Source organism: Otolemur garnettii, unplaced genomic scaffold (genome assembly GCF_000181295.1).
Source record: "Otolemur garnettii isolate 467f Iridium unplaced genomic scaffold, OtoGar3 scaffold00251, whole genome shotgun sequence".
NCBI classification, from domain to species: domain Eukaryota; kingdom Metazoa; phylum Chordata; class Mammalia; order Primates; family Galagidae; genus Otolemur; species Otolemur garnettii.
In genome coordinates, this window is record NW_003852646.1 from 1,131,508 (window position 1) to 1,153,090 (window position 21,583).

At 49.0% G+C, this 21,583-nt stretch overlaps 1 protein-coding gene across 1 annotated transcript in view; it reads right to left on the reverse strand.

Annotated features, from left to right (window-relative positions):
- ANGPT4 (angiopoietin 4) overlaps positions 1–21,583 on the reverse strand; it is a 41,266-nt gene that overhangs the window by 9,238 nt on the left and 10,445 nt on the right. The window contains exons 2-7 of the mRNA XM_003802638.2: positions 11,536–11,691; positions 9,808–9,929; positions 6,390–6,622; positions 2,633–2,791; positions 2,348–2,356; positions 2,156–2,188 (exon numbers count right to left, since the gene is read on the reverse strand). Of these exons, the coding sequence (XP_003802686.1) occupies positions 2,156–2,188; positions 2,348–2,356; positions 2,633–2,791; positions 6,390–6,622; positions 9,808–9,929; positions 11,536–11,691 (712 nt within the window). The remainder of the gene's footprint in view (positions 1–2,155; positions 2,189–2,347; positions 2,357–2,632; positions 2,792–6,389; positions 6,623–9,807; positions 9,930–11,535; positions 11,692–21,583) is intronic.

The window sequence follows — 21,583 nt, forward strand, 5'->3', positions numbered from 1 at the left end:
TGCAGCCGTCATTGTTGTTTGGCGGGTCCGGGCTGGGGATTCGAACCTGCCACCTTAGGTGTATGTGGCTGGCACCTTAGCCAGTTGAGCTATAGGTGCCAAGCCGTCATCATTTTTCTAAAGTGGTGGGTTGCCCTTTCAGAGCCATTTTCTTATTTGGAAAATGGGGTTTGTATCTTACTCTCTTTGTGACTCAGTTTCTCATCTCCAAACTGGGATTGTTGCGGGAATTAAATGAGATGAGTCCTGTAAAGTGTTTAGAGCAGAGCAACTGCACTCACAGCAACTTCAAACTCCTGGGCTCAAGCTACCCTCTTGCCCCAGCCTCCTGAGTGGTTGAGATTACAGGCACCTGCCACAATGCCCTAGTAGTTTTTCTATTTTTAGTAGAGACAGGGTCTTGCTCTTGCTCAAGCAATCTTCCCATCATGGCCTCTCACAGTGCTAGGATTACAGGTGTGAGCCACCTCCCAGCCTGTAAGAATGATTTTTAAGGGGCCAGGCATGGTGGCTCATGCCTGTAATCCTGGCACTCTGGGGGGCTGAGGTGGGTGGATTGCCTGAAGTCACAGGTTGGAGACCAGCCTGAGCCAGAGTGAGCCCTCATCTCTAAAAATAGCCAGGTGTTGTGGCTGGTGCCTATAGTCCTGCTGTTTGGAAGGCTGAGGCAAGAGAATCATTAGAACCCAAAAGTTTGAGGTTGTTGTGAGCTATGATGCCATGACACTCTACCGAGGGCAACAAAGTAAGACTCTGTCTCCAAAAAACTTAATAAATTAAATTTAAAAAATAAAAAAATAAGAATGATTTTTAAAATTTCCTTCTTTCTTTCTTTCTCAGACAGGGTCTTGCTCTATTGTTCAGGCTGGAGAGCAGTGAAGCAATCACAGCTCATTGTAGCCTTGAACTCCTGGGCTCAAGCCATCTTCTCCACTCAGACTCCCAAGTAGCTGGGACTACGGGCTGAAGTTACCACACCCAGCACCATAAGAATTAAATATTAATATTTAAGTGCTTAGTGCACAGTGGTAGTTGACTATTACTACCATCATTCAGTGGACAAATGTTTTCTGAGCACCTACAACATGCCAGGCTCTGTTCAAGGCACTAGGGATACTATGGATAAGAGTTCATTCTCTCAAAGAACTTATATCTGTGGCAACTAATATTTCAGCCTAACCTTTGTTCAAGTATTTTTCCAGCCAGTTCAGTACATGCTTGATGTTCAGTAAACACAAATATGGTGCCTAGATCTGGACTAAATGAATCAACAAATCAGACAAATGAACCCTCAGTGCTGGTTCAGTCTGGAGGAAGCTATGGTAGGGCAGATAGAAAATTGACTATGAATATTTGGGCAACTACCATGAGGGACCCCCAAGAAGGAGTCTCTGGGTAACCCTGGATGGCTTCCTGGAAGAGGCGGCATTGGAAGAAGGCATTGGATAGTGATGTGCCTGCCAGGTGAGTGGGAATGGCATTACTAGTGGAGAGAGAGCAGGAATAGAGGCTCTGAGATGGGAAAGAGCTGCCAAGGAGGAGAAGACAGCAGCATCTGTAATAGAGGTAGCAGAGAGAGAAGGAAAGGAAACTGAGGCCCAGAGAGGGCTAGAACTTGCTGAAGGCAAATGAGTCAAAAGTAAAGCTGAGGTTTGAGTCTAGATCTCTTGATTCCCAGATCAGCTCTTCCCTCTATCAATGCTCCCAAATTTCAGCCATTTACACCTGCCTGGATTCCATCACTGCTGAATTTACTTAGTTTCACATAGCATATTTACTTTGAAAAATTGTGTCCTTTATTTTTCACTTAAATATTTAGATTAAATCTAACTTTAAATGAAATCTTACCAGCACCATAGATGGAAAACTAGTAACACTTGCGTTTATTCAGAAAATTGTAAAAATATAATGAACACAAAACAATAAAAGCCTAGGTAGGCATTGTTGCTAGCACAGGGCCCTAGGCTTGATCTCTTTCTGTTAAGAGGAAAGTTTAGCAAGGGTGTGAGGTATTCAAGACCATCTGGACACATCTGAGCCATTCTCCTTGTTATATTCCCAAGGGTTGAAAGGAAATTGAAAAAGGGAATTATGAAACGAGAACCCTGGATAGTTGCTGCCCGCACTTTTTCCCCTCTGGGCCCTGGCCCTAAACCCTCCCTCTGGACATCCACACTCCCTTTGACCCCTCCCTTGTCTGCTGGCTGGACCTGAAAGCTCAGGGCAACCTTGGGAGTCACTCATTGAAGATGGGGACACTTTCATCAGCCCTGGTTTCTAATCTCCCATGTGGAGCAAAGTCCCAACTTCTGCCTTCACCTGGACTATATGTAAACTAGAAAGATACTTCTTTGTGCTAAGCTCCTAGAATTTCAGGGTTTATTTGTAACATCAATTAGCATCACCTTAACCTACACAGAATGATCTCTTGCTATTCCAGTTAAAAACATCTCTGCAGAAGATCCTGGTGAAGGATACATTTCCAACTTTGGGAACGTCTGCTTAATCCTATGATCTGACCCCTGATGGGGTGGGGGCTTCAGAAGGCAGGGCCATTCCCACCTTCTCTAGTATCACAGATGTTGGACAAAGCCTGGTGTTGATAGGGGCATATGTCTGGGAAGCCCTGGACTCAGCATGCTGTGGCAGCCTCGGTCCCCAGGGGGCCTCCTAACCTTCCTGGGCTCTGTCATGTTGCCCACATGGATGGTGTAGACACCACTGGCATTGGTCCCGAAGCGCTGGATCTCTGCACAGTCCTGAAACACCTGCTCAGCTGCCCTCATGGAGGCTGCAATGGGGTAAAACAAAAGTCAGGTGGAAGTGAGCAAGAAGAGAGGGAAAGGAGCAGAGAGCAAGCCTGTCTGCTCTGTGCCAGGTTCTGGGCTGGGGGGTGCTGGGGAAAGGGAGATGGATCAGATCTGGGAAGTTTTCTAGAGGAGGTGACAGTAATCTGGGACCTGGACTATGAGCAGGAGTTGCCCAGATGGAGAAGTGGAGGGTGTTTTAGGCAGAGGGAACAGCATATGCAAATGCTCGAAGTGGGGAACAGTCCTGGTGTGTCCAGGGAACAGGATGTGGGGAGGCAACAGAGGCTGCAGCCAGGGAGAAGAAATGACTCACACCATGAGAACAGAGCTGCGGCCACATAGCCCCACAGCTGTTTGATGAAAGGGAGAGGGTGAGAAAGGAAGGGGAGAGAGAAGAGGCTGAGATTTCAGCGGGGCCAGGTCAGCTTTGAATGCCAGCCTGAGGAGTCCAAACTCTCTGTGCCAAGAAAGAGCACTCTCGCCGGAGTGTGGCGTGGGGCCAGCAGGGGGGTGAGACCAGAAAGGGGGCTGCTAGAGTCCTCTAGGAGAAGATACTCAGGGCCTGAACTCCAGCAGGATACTTCCTACTTCACAGACCAACCAACTGAGGCCCCAGAGTGAAGTAACTGGCCCAAGTGCACATGGGGCAGGGCCTTTCCTCCTTGGAGCTCCCTTGGGTGGGAGGTCTTGGGCTTCCCTCCACAGTCTGCACTTTTGGCAGCACCTTTCTGTAGTCCTGGACAAGGTTCCCTCATTCTGCCCTCTCCAGGAATCAACAACTAATTTTAGAGGGCCCATGTTTCTTCCCTTTGAACTGCATGAGATCAAGAAAGTATTAATTTAACAACCCAAATGTACCAAGGACCTGGAAAAAGTGACTATTGACAAATAAACGGCAGTGATTTAAAATCCCCTCTGCTCAATTAGTGTAATCCAGTTAGAGGTTTGGACTGTGATTCTACCATTATCCATCTCCCTGGGCAGGTACCTAAGGAGGAGATAAAATTTTAGATGGATAGGGGTCAACACCAATAAGGAACCATGAGGCTACTGAGAGGTGGGACTTCCTATTTTGGCTTCACACCTGAGGTTGGATCTCAGATCCTGGATCTGGGGTACTTATCTGAAGGTGGCTATTGTTCTCATATCCCAAATCCATCTCAGCCTGTGCATAGACATTTCCTGGGCAGGGTTCTTCCCTGTCCCACCTGTCCACATTCCCTAGCTGTCCCTGGGGAACTGAAGACAAGCATCGGGGAGGGGAGGAGGAGCTGGCCTATAGGTGAGCAGAGATGGGTCAAACTACCCAGCAAGGCAAGGGTAGAGCTGGGCATTGACCTCAGATTTCCAGCTACCCTTTCTAAGCCTCTGTCCACTGTTATTTTTCTTAGTCAACAACAATAGCAATAATAACAGTAACAATAAAAATGAAATACCCACTATGTATTGTAGCGTTTCCTAGGTGCTGCATACTTTCAGAGGCAATTTGGGGCCAGCAAAAATACTTGGGGTGGGGAGTGTGTAAGAATAGGATAGACTTGCTATTAAAATACAATAGCTTTTGACCCCAGCTTAGGCCCTTCTGCATCTCTGGGCTGGTAATTTGTACCAGTTCCACTCCCTTTTGGTCCTAGGCACTGTGCTGAGCCTCTTCACGTCCATGCACTGATCTGGTCATCTGGGCAAGAACCATTTTATAAGTGAGGAAAATTGAGGCTCTGAGAAATTAAATGCAAATCCCATTTGGGATTCATGAAAAAAAAATCTGGACTTATGCAAAATCCCAGTGAAGGACACAGCACTTGAACTCTGGTCCATCTGACTACAAAGCCAGTGACCTTCCTACCACACCCCCCTACCCTGGGTCTCCACTACCGTGGCTACATAAGGCTGGTCACACAGTTTACATTAAGGGAAGCTGTTTTATACTGAGCACAGGTCCCTGCCCTTCTAACTAACCTCTGAACCTAGCTCCTTGGTGCCTGGAAACAGCAGGAGACATGACCCTCTTCTTTCACCAGCTTCCACCTGCTCAGCGGAGGTGCTCCCTCCCTGCCATGCTTCAGGGACACCTGGTCCCTGTGCCCAGTCCCATCCAGCCCTCTGCTCTATACCCTCTTTCAGTTTCTCCCTCTAGACAGGGGCAAAGCAGCTCCCTGGTGTACTTCCTTGGTGACAGTGGGGAGGAGGACAGGGTGTTTGGGCAAAGGGTGCCCGAGGTGAGGTGCTCAGTATAGTCTCCCACCCACACTGGTGAGCAACATTCAGTCACATCTGGAGACTGGGTTAATAGTGGGATGGTGGGGAAAGGCACTGGGCCCAGGTCCTGTGCCTTGGGCTGAGCTACAAGAAACCCACACATGGGATTAATTCAGGCAGCCTTGCTACCAGGGCTATGTACAAGCTGGTGATGGGTTCGGATCACCCCACATCTCATGGTTCGGAAGGCATCCACTTCTGCTGTGACTTCCTTGGGCCTCAAACCTTCACCTAGCAGGGTCTGCCAGACTTAGATGAAACCAGGGTGGGATCCTTTGCCTGCAAATCCCTGTCAGCCATGGAGGTGCCTGGAATTCTGTCACTGTTGCTTGAATCCTTGTGCCTTAAAGGCTTCTAGTCTCTCCCTGTGGCAATCCAGGGTTAGTAGGAGCCCCTTCCTTGGTCTTTTTCTCTAACCAAGGCATTGCCTACTCTGTGGTTCTAATCAGAGCTTACTAAATGTAGACCACCCTGTTCAAAAGCCTCCTAAGTCTTCCACTGGCCTCAGGATAAACTCCCTTCTCCTTAGCACAGCCCTTGGGCCATTCATAGCCTGGAAACTTCAGGAACACTAATAGCAGAATAGCTGGCACATGCATAGTAGGACTTGAAAACACACATTTTCTTTCTTTCCCTCTGGGACCCACAGACAGGGGTGTGGTCATTTTTGCAAGAGATAGAGGCCACGACTGTCCTGTTTACTGCTGTATCCTGAGCACCTAGCCTTGTGCCTGGTGCAAAGTAGATGCTCAGTAAATGTTTGTTGATTGAGTGATTGAAGCTGGCACCAAGAATGCCTCGGCCACCCCAGGTGGACCTCATTAGAAAACGTCAGTGAGGGTAGAGAGTACGCCAGGCACTGGTCTCCCTTTCCAGAAGCCAGGGCCAGAGATGCTGCCTCACTTCTCTTTGGCCTTCTTGGGACATGACAGAGAAATCCTTGGGGTGCATTGAGTGCAACACTCTCCATTCTATAGATAGGTAAATTGAGGCCCAGGGAGGGGTAGGGCAAGCCCAGGCAAGTAGGGCTGGAGCTGAATCCTGGGCTGCTTTTGTCTTTGTCATTGTCATCACCTCCACTAAACAGAGGGAAAAACAGGCCAAGAGGGGGACAGAGCATGCCCGAGATCACCCATGGAGTTGGGGGCCAGAGTCTGAAGTGGCTCCTCTTAGGACTGTAGTGTTTGTCATTGTCATTACTGTCTGTTGTTCCTTTCCCGCTGCGGGGTCCAGGCCCAGAGAGAAACACGAGGGCCAGCAGGGTCTCCTCCCCTTTCCCAACTTTCTCCCACCACGCTGGGGCGCAAGCCGCTTGCTCACCCGGGCCCTGGGCCACCGCGCTCACCAGGCGCTGCACCGACTCCAGCAGCTGGCGCTGCTGGCGCTGCAGGAGGCTGGAGTTGCTGCTGGCGGCGCGCAGGCTGCGCTCGAGGCCGGCTAGGGCGCCGCTCTGACGGCCCAGCAGGCGCCGCAGCCGCTCCTTCTCGCCGCGGAGGCTGGCCAGCTCCGCTTGCTGCTGCGTCTCCAGAGCCTGCACCCGCGTCTCCAGCGCGCTGCGGAGCAGAGCGTGCACGGCGCTGAGCCTGTGGTCCCCGTGGCTCCCCCTGGGCCCCGGGGTCCCTTCAGACCAGCGCCGAGGCTCAAGAGAGGTGGAGCAAGCTACAGGCACAGACCGAGGAGGAAGATGGATTGGGGTCCTTAGAGGAACGAGTGGGGTAGGCAGGGCTACAACCAGATAGCCATTGTCAAATTCCAAGTAATTCACCCTTTGACCCAGCAGTCCACTCTCCCAGAGATACCCTCCAGGGAGCAGGGACAAGCAAAACTTTAGAGGAGTGCTTGTAAAAAAGAACTACGAACAGCCTACATGCCAGGACTGGCCGAATCTGTGGTGTTTGGGCGTTGAAATGTTCCGCAGCCAGGAAGAAGGAGGCAGAGCGTATTCGCACAGATTGGAAAGATGCCCAGGACTTGGGGTTGACAAATTGGTGCCTCGAGTCTAACCCCATGTGCAGGAAGATAGAGAGAGAGAGAGACACCGATGTAAAGGTAGAGAGATGTGGGCGAACACACAGAAGGCTGTGGACGGGAAAGACCACAGTGGTCCTTGTGTTTGAAAAGAATATGAAAGAAAACCCGCTACGTGCCATGACTTGGGTTTTGAGTGGAAGAGGAAATAGGGGCCAGGTCGGGGGTGGGGGGAGAGACCAAGTTTCACTTTTATTTTATACAGGTCTCTGTTGTCAGCTGATATCATTATAAACATGAAGCATTTTTGTAATGGATTTAAAAGCAAAGAAGAATTTTATGAATTTTGGCATTTTATCCTCCAGATTTTATTTTATTTTATTATTTTGTTGTTGTTGTTGTTGCAGTTGTCATTGTTGTTTAGCTGGCTCGGGCTGCGTTCAAACCCGCCAGCTTGGGTGTATGTGGCCGGTGCCCTACCCACTGAGCGCCGGACGCTGCCCCTTAGATATTATTTTATCACTTGTGTGCAATGAGAGATGGAAATGTTATTCATTGTAGCACCGATTGGATTAAAGACTGGCAGCAACCTGGATGCCCCTAATTGGGGACTAGGGAAATGAAAGCAGGAGCAGCCGCACAGAACATGGTGAACTTGGAGACAGTGAGCAAGCACATCAGATAGTTATAGAATATTTTCCCAGATAACTAGGCAAAAAGAAAACATGGCAACGGGGTATGCTACGTTTGGGCTTAGAAAGGATGAAGAAGGGGAAGTACAGATAGACGCTCCTTAAGTTACAACAGGGTTACAGCCCAATAAACCCATTGGAAGTTGAAAATCTTGGAAGTCAAGGGGGGTGTGGTGGCTGACACCTGTAATCCTAGCATTCTGGGAGGCCGAGGCAGGTGGATTGCCTGAGCTCAGGAGTTTGGGACCAGCCTGAGCTAGAATGAGACCCCATCTCTAAAAATAGCTGGGCATTGTGGTGGGTGCCTGTAGTCCCAGCTACCCAGGAGGCTTTGAGGTTGCTTTGAGTTATGATGCCATGGATACTCTACTCAGGATGTGGAAGTGAGACTCTGTCTCAAAAAAAAAAAAAAAGGAAGAAGAAAATCTTGTAAGTAAAAAATGCATTTATACATCAAAGTTACTGAATATCATAGCTTGAAACATTGTCACAACACTTACTCTGCCTATGGTTGGGCAGAATCATCTAACATAAGGCCTATTTTATAATAAGATGTTGAATAGCTCGTGTAATTTATGGAATACTATACTGAAAGAGAAAAGCAGAATCGCTGTAAGGGTCCTTGAAGTAGTTTCTACTGAATGCTTATTGTTTTGCATGGTTGTAAAGTTGAAAATTTTTAAGTTGAAGCATCATAAGTTGGGGATCTTTATTGTGTACATTTGCATATTCATAAGAAACCCTGGAGTATCAGCTTATAGAATGCCAGCTCCAGGAAGACAGGGATTTTGGTCTGTTTTTCACTTCCGTATCCCCAGCGTCTATAATAGTGCCTGACACATAGAAAGAGCTCAAAAAATAATAGTTGATTGAATGAGTGGAAGGACACAGGAGATACTAGGAACAGTGTTCACTTCTGGCTCAGGTGGGCAGGTGACTGAGGGGTAGGGCTGGGAGGGAGACTCGTTACCATCCATTCAGTTGTGCTGACCCATTCTGGAGACTAAGAAAATGAATCCAGCTAGTCAGAAGGAATTTCCTCCAAACCCCAAATTATGCTACAGGAAGAGAGAGAATTTGGGCACACTCAGAGTCTAGAATTCTAGCTGTCTTCATGGGCCAAGAATTGACTGATGACGTCCTCCATCTCCATTGATTTCTAGGCACCTGTTCCCAATTCAGAGTGATTGAAAGTGTCCCAGTGCTTGCCACCAAGACCTTGGGGTGGGCAAACTGTCATTAATTGCACCCTGATCAGAGGGAGCTGGGTGATCCTGTGACCTTATCGTGACTCAGCATGTAAGTAATAATAACATCTTGCTCTGTTGACAGGCCTGTGACTGGTTCAGTGGGTAGAAATGAACTCAGGTTCTTCCAGAACCCTGAACTTGGCAGATTTTTCTCCACTCAGCTTGAAATGGAGATGAAATCAGCCTCACTTGTCAGATTTCTCTGCTTTATCTATACTCTGAGACTGTTTTCTCCTTTGTAATTTAAAGGGTGTTCCCCTGATATAATTTGCTTATAAATGTGGAGACCCTAACAGTACAGACAAGAGCCTGGTATCTGTGGTTGCTTCTGGGAAGGGGAGCAGGTGGATGGGATCAGATTAATTTATTTACAAAGAAGTAAAGCCAATAAAATTTACCAGGTAAATTGTATGGTGGGTAAATTATATCTCAACAAAGCTGTTAAATTTATGGAAGGAAGGAAGGAAGGAAGGAAGGAAGGAAGGAAGGAAGGAAGGAAGGGAGGGGAAAGAAAAAAATCAAGATGCCTTGAGTCCCAGGAAAGTGTCCATCCCCTGTCCCCACCCAGTGATGGGGCCAGGCAGACCTGAAGCTCAGCCTTAGTCTGGACTCCAGCCCTGGCTTCAGTTGTCCTCCAGCACTAGCTAGTCCCAGCTCCAGCTCTAGTCCTCCAAATTGCTCCCTTGCCCCCGTCCACTATCTCAGACACTGGCCCAAGTCCCGCTTCCTGCCCTGGCTCCAGCCCTAGCCTCAGCCCCAGCCCTAGCTCTGGTTTCCACCCTGCATCCTAACCTTGACTCCCAGCCTGGTGCTGGGGCCAACACCCACCTGTTCTGGCCCTGCAGCCGGTGCAGCTCGTGGCCCTGCAGCAGCAGCTGCTTCTCCAGCTTGTTGGTGGACAGGGAGGTCTCTAGCAGCTGGATCTCCATGCGGGATGTCTGGTTGAGGACCTACTCCAGCAAGCAGAAGGGGGAGGTGGGGCTTAGGAGCTCTGCCCAGCTGCCACCCACCTTAGGACCCCACAGAGCCTTCCACTCTAGAAAGTTGTTGACCCTCTTCCAAGTCAGTAGTTGCTGTGGTCATGCACTCCCAGGCCCTAACTGAGCTTATAATCTGCTCCTAAATTGGCCTTCCCCACCACTGCATGTAGAGGTTCCAGGCTGACCCTGACCCCCACAGGCACTCATCAGCAAGTCCTGTCACCTCTGCTTTCCAAATGACATCTGACTCCTGACCCCCCTGGTCTGGAGTTCACCCAGGCCTGGAGTTCCCCCTAGCCTCTATCCTATGTCCTGTGTGAGCTTCCTCACAGGGCTCCCTATTCCCGTCCTTGTCCCTTGCAGTCCCTTCTCTTTGCAGTAGCCTAGGGTAGCCTTTACATATCCACTCTGTTCAAAATCTTCCTGTGGACCCATATCATGCAGTAGAAAAGCCCCAGTCCTCACCAGGGCCTGAAAGGCACTGCAATGCGATCTGTCCCCATTACTATGCCTGGCCCCTTGGCCACCACACCCCCACTGGTCAATCCAGCACACTGGTCTCCTGCTATGCCTATAACCTGCCAGCAGGTGCTGCAGCCCCTTCACTGTAGCCTTTGACTCAGCACATGACTGTGGACTGGAATGGTCTCTGCCATAAGCCTGGCTCCAGTCCTGCCTTCTCCATGGTCCATCCTGGTCTTGCTGTGTGAACGTGTCTCCCATTCCTCCCAGCAGACACCCTCCCCCGACCCATGCTCTCTCCTTAGTACTGTCACCATTGAACACATAGTCACGTGCACTTAACCACAGGGATACATTCTGAGAAATGTGTCACTGGGGGATTTCATCATTGTGTCTACATCAGAGTGTGCTGACCTAGGTGGGGTAGCCTCCTGTGCACATAGGCTCCATGTCCTGGGCCACAAACCTGGACAGCAGGACGCTGTACTGAGTACTGCGGGCAGCTGGAACACAGTGGTAAGTATTTGCATACCTAGACACATCTCAACATATAAAAGACACAGTAAAATACAGTATCATAATCTTATGAAACTACCATCTTATATGTGGTCTGCCATTGACCTGAATGTCGTTACTCAGCACAGGACTTTTTATGTTCCTTATCCTGTTCATTTTCTGGGTAAGCTCCATGGGGCAGGGATATGGCTGTTTTTTTGACGGCTACAAATGAGAATCAGGTGTCTTGAACAGTGCCTGGCATTCAACAAACATGTGCCCCGTTTGTCATTTGCTTTTTCATCCATTCACTTCCTCGCCCTCCCATTTATTCCTCCTTCTCTTGCTGCTCAGATACCTCCTTTCAGAGTCCTCAACCCCTGAGGTCTCTTGCATTATTTCTTATCTATCTCCTTCTCCTGTGCTGTGCAACCCCCCAGGGACTCATAGTGTGGGGGGAAAGGTTTGTGAAAAAGTCATGGGGGAGGCATTAGGAGGCTATAGGCCCAGTGGAAGCCTTGACCTTACCCAAGGACAGAGGTCAAGGCAAGGTGAGCTGGCCCGTAAGCCACCCTGGCCAGCTGTAGGCCCCTCAGTCCCACATGAGCATCTTTGTTACCTGAGCCTCCACGTTGGTCAGCTTGCGGGTCTGGGCGGTGGTCTGGTTCAAGAGGCTGGTGCCCAGCTCTAGCATGGTGGCCGTCTGGTTCTGTACCATGTGCTGCTGGGCCTGCGCCAGCTCCGACCTCAAGTTCATCTGGACGTACCTCTCTAGCTGTGGGAGACCATGGGCTGGGGTCATGGGGTAGGCTGGGGGAGCCTCCCCCCCATGTTCTCTATGGAAGGGCACAGAGTAGCCGGTGGGGCTTGAAACATGACACCAAGCCACCATCATCTCTCACCTGGACCGTCCCAGGAGATTTTTCCCTGGTTTCTCTGCCTCCGTCCTTGTCCCCTGCACAATTTATTCCTTACTCAGCTGCCTGAGGGATCTCATTAAACCTAAGTCAAGTCACCCTCCTCTTCTGCTCAAAACCCTCCCAAGATCCCAGTCTCCCTCAGAGGTGGGGCCATGACCACAGGTTCCTTCCTAACCTGGAGGGCTGCCACTGTCCTCTGCTAGTCCTCTCTGCCTCACTCACTCCGCTCCAGATGCAGCTCCTCTGTGACATCCCTCCAATGCAGCAAGCGCGCCCCCTTCCCGGGGTCTTTGCAAATGCAGTTTTCTCAATGTTCCCCTGAGATCCCTTCCCAGCCCCATCTGCAGGGCTTGCTCCCTCATGTCATTTCAGGTTTCTTCATAACACTTACTGCTCCTGACTTTGTACTGTGTATTTATTTGTTGTCCTTCTCACCCTCTAGAACAGTCCTTTTCAACCTTTTTTATCTCATGGCACACTTGAACCTACAGTTAAACTTTTTGCAGCACACTTTAATTATGTTGGTCACAAAAAGAGTAAGAATAGACTTGCTGTGCTTTGAACTTCTTTTGAAAATAATGAATGATCTTTGAAAGTTTTCACGACACACCTAAGATCCTCTCACAGCACACCGGTATGCCGTGGCACACTGGTTGAAAATCACTGCTCTAGAATGTCAATTCCATGATGCCACTGACTTGGTCTGACCCACAGCTTTGTCTCTATGTCTAGCACAACCCATGGCACACAGCGGGTGCTCAGGAAATGATGTATTCAAAGAATCGATAGAAAAGGGGAGCAGCATTGTGTGCCCTTTGCTCCCAGCTTTCTCAGGGTGAGCCAGCAGGCAGAATGGGCACACGTCTTTCCCTAGCGCAACAGTTGGCATGTCCATCAGCCAAGCTGCTCTTTCTATCTCCTGGCCTCCTTCAGCTGCCAGATGGGGCTGACTGGCCAGTCTCCATGGGTCCTTCCAGTTCTGATGTCCTGGGCCCCCACGTGCTAATGTTCATTTCTCTGACAGGGTTGCTCTCTTTCCCGAAAGCAGGAGAAGCATGTCTGGCATGACACCAGGATCAAGTTGTAAAGGTAGACAGTGTGTTCTCAGGGCTCCGTGCCTGTGGGCAGAGAGCCAGCCTCCTCTACCCCTCTGTATTCAGCACACACGCTGGCCACTCACCACCAGCCCCATCTTGTTCCTGGCTCCTTTGCTTGCCGGCTCACTCAGTCTTCCAGGAGGTCCGGCAGGGCTGCTCCCAGAGTCCCCAGGAACACTAGTGCTCCCCAGGGAGAGATGTTGACCTTGGCTGGGGCCAGGCTCCAGAACCTGCCTCCTTCATCTCCCCTCCTCCACCTTAGCTATTCCATTGTCAGCTGCTGGAGGGGTAGTCATGGTCATATTGATCAGAGTTCTGTTTCTCACAGTGTGGTCCTTTGATTAGCATCCGTTGGGAGCTTGTTAGAAATGCAAAGTTTGAGGTTCCTACTGAACCTGGGAAGTGGTGGGGGGTGGCACCCTACCATCTGTCTTTAACAAGCCTTCCAGCTGAATCCGGGCTCACTGAGGTGGGAGAGACTTTGGTGTCAAGATGGCAGAGGGGAATGAGAGCCTGAGAGACCCCTTCCTTCCTCTGCTCCTCCTGGCCCAACACCTCCACTGTCCCCGGCAGCACACAGCATGGCTACCAGCGGCCATATTTCCACACCAACCCTGAAGGTTTTCTGGCTGCTTCCCCACTATCTCTGGTCCCCGCAACACAAAACTCCTACCACTGTTGGAGTTGTCTCTGTCTTCTCGCCTCCATGCCCACCCTCACCTTTGAAAACAATGTTTTATTTCCTCTTCTTATGTATGTATTTTTTTTTTTTTTGAGACATAGTCTCACTCTGTTACCCTGGGTAGAGTGCCTTGGCATCATAGCTCACAGCAACGTCAGACTACTGGATTCTAGTGATCCTCTTACCTCAGCCTCCTAAGTAGCTGAGACTACTGGTGCCAACCACTAGGACTGGCTAGTTTTTTAATTTTTAGTAGAGATGGGGTCTCCCTCTTGTACTGGGTGGGGTCTAACTTTTTTTTTTTGAAACAGAGTCTCTCTTTGTTGCCCTCAGTAGAGTGCTGTGCCATCATCGCTCACAGCAACCTCAAACTCTTGGGGTGAAGCGATCCTCTTGCCTCACCCTCCCAAGTAGCTGGGACTACAGGCACCTACCACAGCTCCCAGCTGTTTTTATAGATGGGGTCTCACTCTAGCTGATTCGGGTCTCAAACTTCTGAGCTCAGGCAATCCACCCACCTTGGCCTCCCAGAGTGGTAGGATTACAGGTATGAGCCACTTCACCTGGCCCTTCATCTTTTCTTTTTTCTTTTTTTTTAAATGAGCAGCATTAATTATGTAATTATGGTACATTTCATGCATACACAAAGACATTGAGTATAAAGACAAAACAACCCATAATGCACATTCTCCTGCAGAACCCCAGTGGTGTCTCTCCAGCTCCGGGAAGCCCATTCACCCTGTAATTCACCTTGTCACTTTTGTGTCCTCATCTTACTTGACATCTCAGCATCACTGCCTTCTGCTAGAAATACATCCGGATGTACCCACTCTTGGTTTTCCTTCAGCCCCCCCGGCTGCCTCCCCTTTCCTCCTTCTTTATTGGTTCCCACATGTTGGGGGTTCTGGTCTCTCTTTCCAGTCTTTCCTAGGTCAGGGGTCCTCTGTGGGGGACTACAGGGTCCCTGAACTTGAGTGAGAAAAAAATTATATTTTTTGTCCACTAACCTATAACTGAAATTTGGCATTTCCTTCCATTATAAGAGCTTAGGTCACAAACCACAGACATACTAGCAGGTCCTCCGACTCATTATCAGTAGAAATCACAAATATTGTCATATCACCACATTTTGTTATAACATCTCCAAATATTGTTTTTTCTCAGTATGACTTTGGAATTGTGGATGTTATCGAACCCACCAATGGATAATGCTACATATTTATTGAAGATTTTATTTTTAATATTGTGATTATAATTGCAATGGTATTGGTGTGCTTCTGCTTTTATGCATTTTGGGGAAAGGATCCTTCACCGAAGACCAGATGACAAAGGGTCCGAGGCTTCAAATGCATCAGGCCCTGCCCTGGGTACCAGACCTAGGATTTCCCTATTCCCCATGCTGAGGTGGCCATCACTATCTCCCACCCAGACTCTCTCCTCCTGAATGTCCCACCAAATTGCCATCTCTGTGGCATCTCAGTGAGCATCTCAAACATAGCATGTCTAACCTAGAACTCTTGAGTCTTCAGCTCCTTCTACTCCATCCCTGAAACTCCCACCTGGTTCCCTCAAGTCTTTCCCATCTCAGTAAATGTCCCTACCCAGTTCTGAAGGCTCAAACCCAGACCTCAATACTGACTTCTCTTTTTCTCATCTGCCACACTCAACCCATTGGGAGGTTCTGCTCAGTGTAATTCCTACATGAATCTTGAGTCCGTTCACTCTCCTTTCCCTGCCCTAGGCTGCCATCATCTCCATCCATGGGTAGACTTCTCATGCCCTCTGTTCTAACCCCTCTATCAGCTCCCAGGAGATTCTAATGATTGGGCCCACCAGGTGGATAAGGGCAAGCAGAGCTATACTGAGTCTGGCTTTTCCACATGCCATGAACCTCTTAGAACTTGTATTAAAATGCAGACTCCCAGGTCCCAAGTTTCTGCTCCAGATGGTCAAACAGTGAATCCATTCCCGAGATGAGACCTTCCCGGGCATCTCCCCTAAGACTCTTATTTGCAGATGGACAAATTGAGGCCCAGGAGAGTTGCCCAAGGTCACGCCTAGAAGATTCCAAGGATCCTTGCCATGAGGCTTCTCTAGGTCTACAGAGCTGGCCTCACAATCAGAGTAGCTTAGGGTCACCTGAAGTAATTGGAGCTCTCTAAGCATCTTCACTTGTCCCCCACTTGTCCTGTGGCTGCAAGTGGTTGGGCAGGACAAAGGCCACCCACAGCTGGAGCCCATCACCCAATTTGCCACACCCGCCCATCAGCATGGGCCCTGGAATGGATAATCCAGGCCAGATGGGCCCCGTTTGGCCAGGCTGGGGCTCACTGGCCAGGGTGGTGGGGGTTGGGTCTGGCCTAGGTCTCAAGAACCCACTGGAAGGGTGAGGAAAGGGTCCCAACGGAGGAACCCATCCAGGGTGGGATCTGCTGTTCTCTAGCTCCCACCCACCCACCTGCCCCTTCTCTATCATCCTCATGCTGGAAAATTCTCAGGTCTTGGATAGGGACAGAAGCTTGACTTCTTGCCACCCTCCATCCTGCAAAGAGGCTGAGCTTTGGTCCCCTGACTACCAGTTCTCTCCCTATGTCCCTGGATTTGAGTTCTGGCTCTGCCACACTCCTTGGGGTCCTTTGGAGGGTGCTACATTTCCCTGAGCCTCACTTTACAAATCTATGACACAGGGTCAGTAAATTCTGCTCCTCATTGGTGAGAGGGCATCTGAAAAGTGTTTTGAAGGGTGGGTGTCACAGACAGATGACAGATGCCTATTGATGGGTGGGCAGTTTCAGTGCCCATGGAGGTTTGCTCAGGCCTGTTTCTCTTCTGCATTATTTATATAAAAGGACTTCAACCGGCAAATGGATAAACAACTGTAGTCCATCCATCCAAGGGACTCTACTAGCAATAAAGAGGAAGAAACAATTGTGGAGAACAGCATGGGTGAACCTCAGATATATGATGCTAAGTGAAATATGCCAGACTCAAATGGCCACATACTGTCATTCCATTTTTATGACTTTCTGGAAAAGCTGGAATTTGTGCTTGCCAAGGCCTGGGACCTGAGCATGGGGATTGACTGCAAAAGGGCACAGGGGATCTTTTCAGGGTGTTGATGGTCTTGTGATTGTGATGGTGGTTACATGACTGTATACACGTGTCAAAACTCATAGAACTGTATATAAAAAGGGTGGATTTTGCTCAATGTGGATTATACCTCAAAAAAAAAATCCCCCAAGCCTGATAGTACAGGTTCAATAAAATATAAAAATATGTATTATAATATTAATTATAATATATAAAAATATAAAAATATGTATTATAATATTACAAATGTTTCCTCCAGCTAATCCCTCAGCCTCTGAGTTTCATTCATGTATTTATTCAAGAGTTATTTCTTGAGTACCTACTATGTGCTAGGCCCTGTATTCAGTTTTAGATAATCAGAAATGAACAAAATTGGTAAGTTTTCTCATTTCAAGGCACTTCCCCTAAATAAATCAGTTGCATTGCAGTAGTGATGGGTGCTGTGAAGAAAATAAGACAGGGTAAAGAGTGGGGTCAGGGGCAAGTTCAGCCAGGGGGGCAGAGGAAGCCTCACCAAAGGGGGCCAGCTATTGGGAAAGTGGGAGGGAGGGAATTCTAGATGGAGGAGGAAAAGGCAATTGCAAAGGCCTTGAGGTGGGAGAGTCTGATATTCGAGGATCAGAAGGAAGATGAATAACAAAAATGCACCCTGCATGTCTCCCCTGTGGAAAACAGTGAATGGGGCTTGTGTCTGGGAAACGCATTTTTTTTTCTTGAGACAGAGTCTCACTCTGTTGGCCTGTAGAGTGCTGTGATGTCATAGCTCGCAGCAACCTCAAACTTTGGGCTCAAGCGATCCATTTGCTCCAGCCTCCAGAGTAGCTGGGACTATAGGCATTCGATACAACACCCAGTTAGTTTTTCTATTTTTAGTAGAGATAGGGTCTCACTCTTGCTCAGGCTGGTCTCAAATGCCCGAGCTCAGGGGATCCACCTGCCTTGGCCTCCTGGAAGTGCTAGGACTGTGGCAGAGAAATACATTTAATGCAGATGAAAACAAATGTAGAGAGAGCCTGTGTTGGAATTGCAGCTCTTACCTTACTGGCTGTTTGACCTTGGGCAGGTGGGTCCCTCTACCTGTCTGAGCCTTTTCTCTAAAATGAAGTTAATCACAGCTTCTGCCCTCTGGGTTGTAGGGAGCATTCCTGAGAGGACTCTGGCACCGGTTATATAATCACCCCATGACAAATTCTAGGATGTGTGGGCCATGGATTACCATATAGCTTTTAAATACAATGTGTTTGAGCTATATTAGTTGCTGGTCTGAAAAGATGCCCAGGCACACTCATGAGTCAGAAAACCAAGATGCAGGATCTGACCTGGAGTGTGGGGCCATTTATGTGTAGGAACACTCCAAGTGATTTATTTTTGTAGGTTCACAGACAAAGACCAAGAAAATAAACTACTAACACTAGTGATTTGCCTTGGTGCGGGGTGGTGGTGGGGTGGTGGTGACTTACAAGACGGGGATGGTGATGGCACTTCCCTTTTGCATTACACATTTTGAATTAGCTTGGATTTAAACAGTAGAATGAGGGTAGGCAATCTTAATTGATACACTATTTAACAATTAGTATATAAACTAGGAGTTAGAGTTCTTGACTGATGTCTTGGGCCCTTGAGGGATCTGTGAATAGAACTCCCTCAACTTGGACAAAAAAAAAAAAAAAGACTTTCTTTCCCACTAATCTCTAATTGAAATTAGCTTCTCTCAATGACGAATACAGGTCACAGCTACTCTGGTGGTGGCAGCAGTGCCTGTGGTTTTGTCACGAGCAGAAACCACAGGTACTCTCATGTCTTATCACAGCTGCTGTGAGTGTCTGCGACATGCTGTGTACACTTGTCGCAACCCCGAAATGAGGAAGGGCCGTAGATCCACCACTGGATCTTGTTTTTTAATGTATCAATACGGAAGCAATTTATGACTATAGGCTGGGCGCTGTGGCTCACGCCTGTAATCCTAGCACTTTGGGAAGCTGAGGCAGGTGGATTGCTTAACCTCAGGAGTTCGAGACCAGCCTGAGCAAGAGTGACACCCCTTTGTCTACTAAAAATAGAAAAAATTAAGAACAAACTAACTGGGCATTGTGGCAGGTATCTATAGTCCTAGCTACTCGGGATGTTGAGGCAAGAGGATCACTTGAGCCCAGGAGTTTGAGATTGCTGTGAGCTATGATGCCACTGCACTCTAGCCTGGGTGACAGAGTGAGACTCTGTTCCCACCCCCCAAAAAAGACTGTATCAGAGATCTGTTTCAAAACTATTTTGACCTTTGAATCTCAAAGCAATTTTTTTCTTTTGTAAATCTATGCATTGAACTTTACATTTTGAAAAACATTCTTCTGAGTGAGAATCCAGAGCTTCACAGATGCCAGAGGAGCTCAGGGCACAGGAAAGGTTTAGACCCCCAAGAGCTCTCCCACACAGCCTTCCTCAGCAGTGTACCCAGAGGGACATCAACTCTGAGAGCGCAGGGATAGTATCTGCCTTTTCTTCTGGTGCCTGGAAGGGTGTCTGGCAATTTATAGGTGTTCCACTGATATTTGTTAAGTTGAATGAATGGATGAATTGTCCCCTCCCCTGGAAGAAATAGCTATGAAATAAACCACCCTGTGCCGCTCTATGGTGCAGCCATTGGCAAAGATACGCAGAACAACAGGAAAAGAAAGAAAGGCCTTCACAAAGAAGTCAAACCCCAGGCGAGTTGCCTTGTTGCTTGTCACTTCCAGCCTTTGTGCCTTCATTTCCCTACCCATAGATGGGAGTGATCGCAGTACAACCTCAGGGGCTGGAGTGAGGAGTGATGCCCATGAGCTCACAGCAAAGGGCTTGTTTGTTGGAAAGAGTGTCAGCGCTTCTGTGCTTGAGGGTGTGGGGGTCGGGGAGGGGATGCAGGGAGGCCAGGAGAGTGTGGGCCAGCATGGGCTCCATTGTCATGACCCCAGTTAGACAGAGCTGGCTGAGGTGGGAGCTGGGATCCCCAAAATATTTGGGGGACCCCTTGGAAGTCAAGGGCATCTCTGCACAATGTTTAGTTTTGGAATCCCCCCCCCCTTTTTTTTTTTTGAGACAAAGCTTTACTCTGTAGCCCTCGGTAAAGTGCTATGGTGTCATAGCTCACAGCAACCTCAGACTCTTGGACTCAGGTGATCCTCTTGCCTCAACCCCCCAAGTAGCTGGGACTGTAGGCACCAGCCTCAATGCCTGGCTAGTTTTTCTATTTTTGGTAGAGACAGGGTCTCACTCTTGCTTAGGCTGGTCTTGAACTCCTGAGCTTAAGCAATCTACCTGGCTTACCTTCCCAAAGTGCTAGGATTACAGGTATGAGCCACCATGTCCTGCTAGCTTTCGGATCTTATTGGAAGGCTTGGATTGCATGGGTGGGTGGGAGATTGGCCCCGTGGGTGGGTGACGCCACTGGAAGAGCATGGGGGCCCATGGGTATTCCCTCCAGAGGCTGGTAAGACTTCTGTCACTACAACCCTAGGCTCTGGGTTCAAATCCCAACTTCTCCACTAACTGGCCATCGGAACTCAGCCAAGTGTCTTCTCTCCAAGCCTCAGTTTCCTTATCTGTCAAATGGGAACCTTAACACCTTCTTTGGGGATTATTGTGAAGGAGAAATTACATACTTGGGAAAGGAGCCAGTTTTATGTAAGGGGCATTGGATTTTCACTGAATAATTGGCTGCTGGAAATGAGTTTGGACCCTCCAGCTCAGCCCCACGGCTGCTGGAGCCTTGTGAGGGATGAGGGGATGGAGATGAGGGGGCAGGAGCAGAAAGCCCACTGGTGCCAGGGTAGAAAAGAAAGGGGAGGAAATGCCCACACAGAGGCTGAAGCGCAGGTAGGAGTGTTCCCAAGGGAGTGTGGGAGGACCCACAGTAAAGGAGGGGGCAGCTTGGGGTACCTGTAGGAGGAATGTTGCAGAGATTCATACCAGGATTGGTGCTCATTCACCTGCTCAGCCCAGCCCAGCCACCCAGATGTGCTTTTTTGGTTGCAGTTGTCATTGTCACCTGTGTGGGTGCTAGGAGAAAGTAGTCACCAGAACAGACCAAGCTCTGCCCAGCTGCCACCAGGGGAGAGAGAGAGAGAGATCTGAAGGACTGCTGTGTCCCAGGTGTAGCCTGAGGGCCTTATGAATATAACTCCTTTAGTCCTCAGCTCTCTCATTGTCCCCATTTACAGATGAGGAAAGGAAGGCACTGAGAAAATGGGCCCCGGAGCTTGTGAATGGAGAGGCTGGATTAAAATACAGACCTTGGGGCTCCAAAGACCAAATCCTTAACCATTCAGTGGACTGCTTGTGGCTCCGGTGATCCCTGTCCTGGTGCTCATGCCCTGGTTCATCCCCTCACTCACAGAGTCAGGATTGGCCGGTGTGACCAACTGGATCTTGTGGAAATGTTGGAGTGTGATTTCCATGGTGAGGCTGGTACCTTTTGGCTTCTATCTTGGCCTCTCTTGGATCCCTTACTCAAGGGGAAGCAGCAGACCATGTCCCAAGGAACCTCAAGCATCCTCGTGGAGGGGCCTATCTGGAGAGCAGCTAAGGCCTCCCACCCACAGGTGACCCTACTCACTGGCCACGCAGGCTGAGCCCCGCCCTCAACCATTCTGAACCTTCAGGTGAGCACAGCCCCAGACTGTGCGAAAACCCCAATTCAGAACAACTACCTTGTTAAGTTGCTTCTGAATTCCTGACCCTCAGAAACTGAGCGATAATAAATGTTTGCTGTAATTTTTTTTTTTTTTTGATGCAGATTCTCACTATGTGCCCTCGGTAGAGTGCTGTGACATCACAGCTCACAGCAACCTCAAACTCTTGAGCATAAGCAATTCTCTTGTCTCAGACTCCTGAATAGCTGGGACT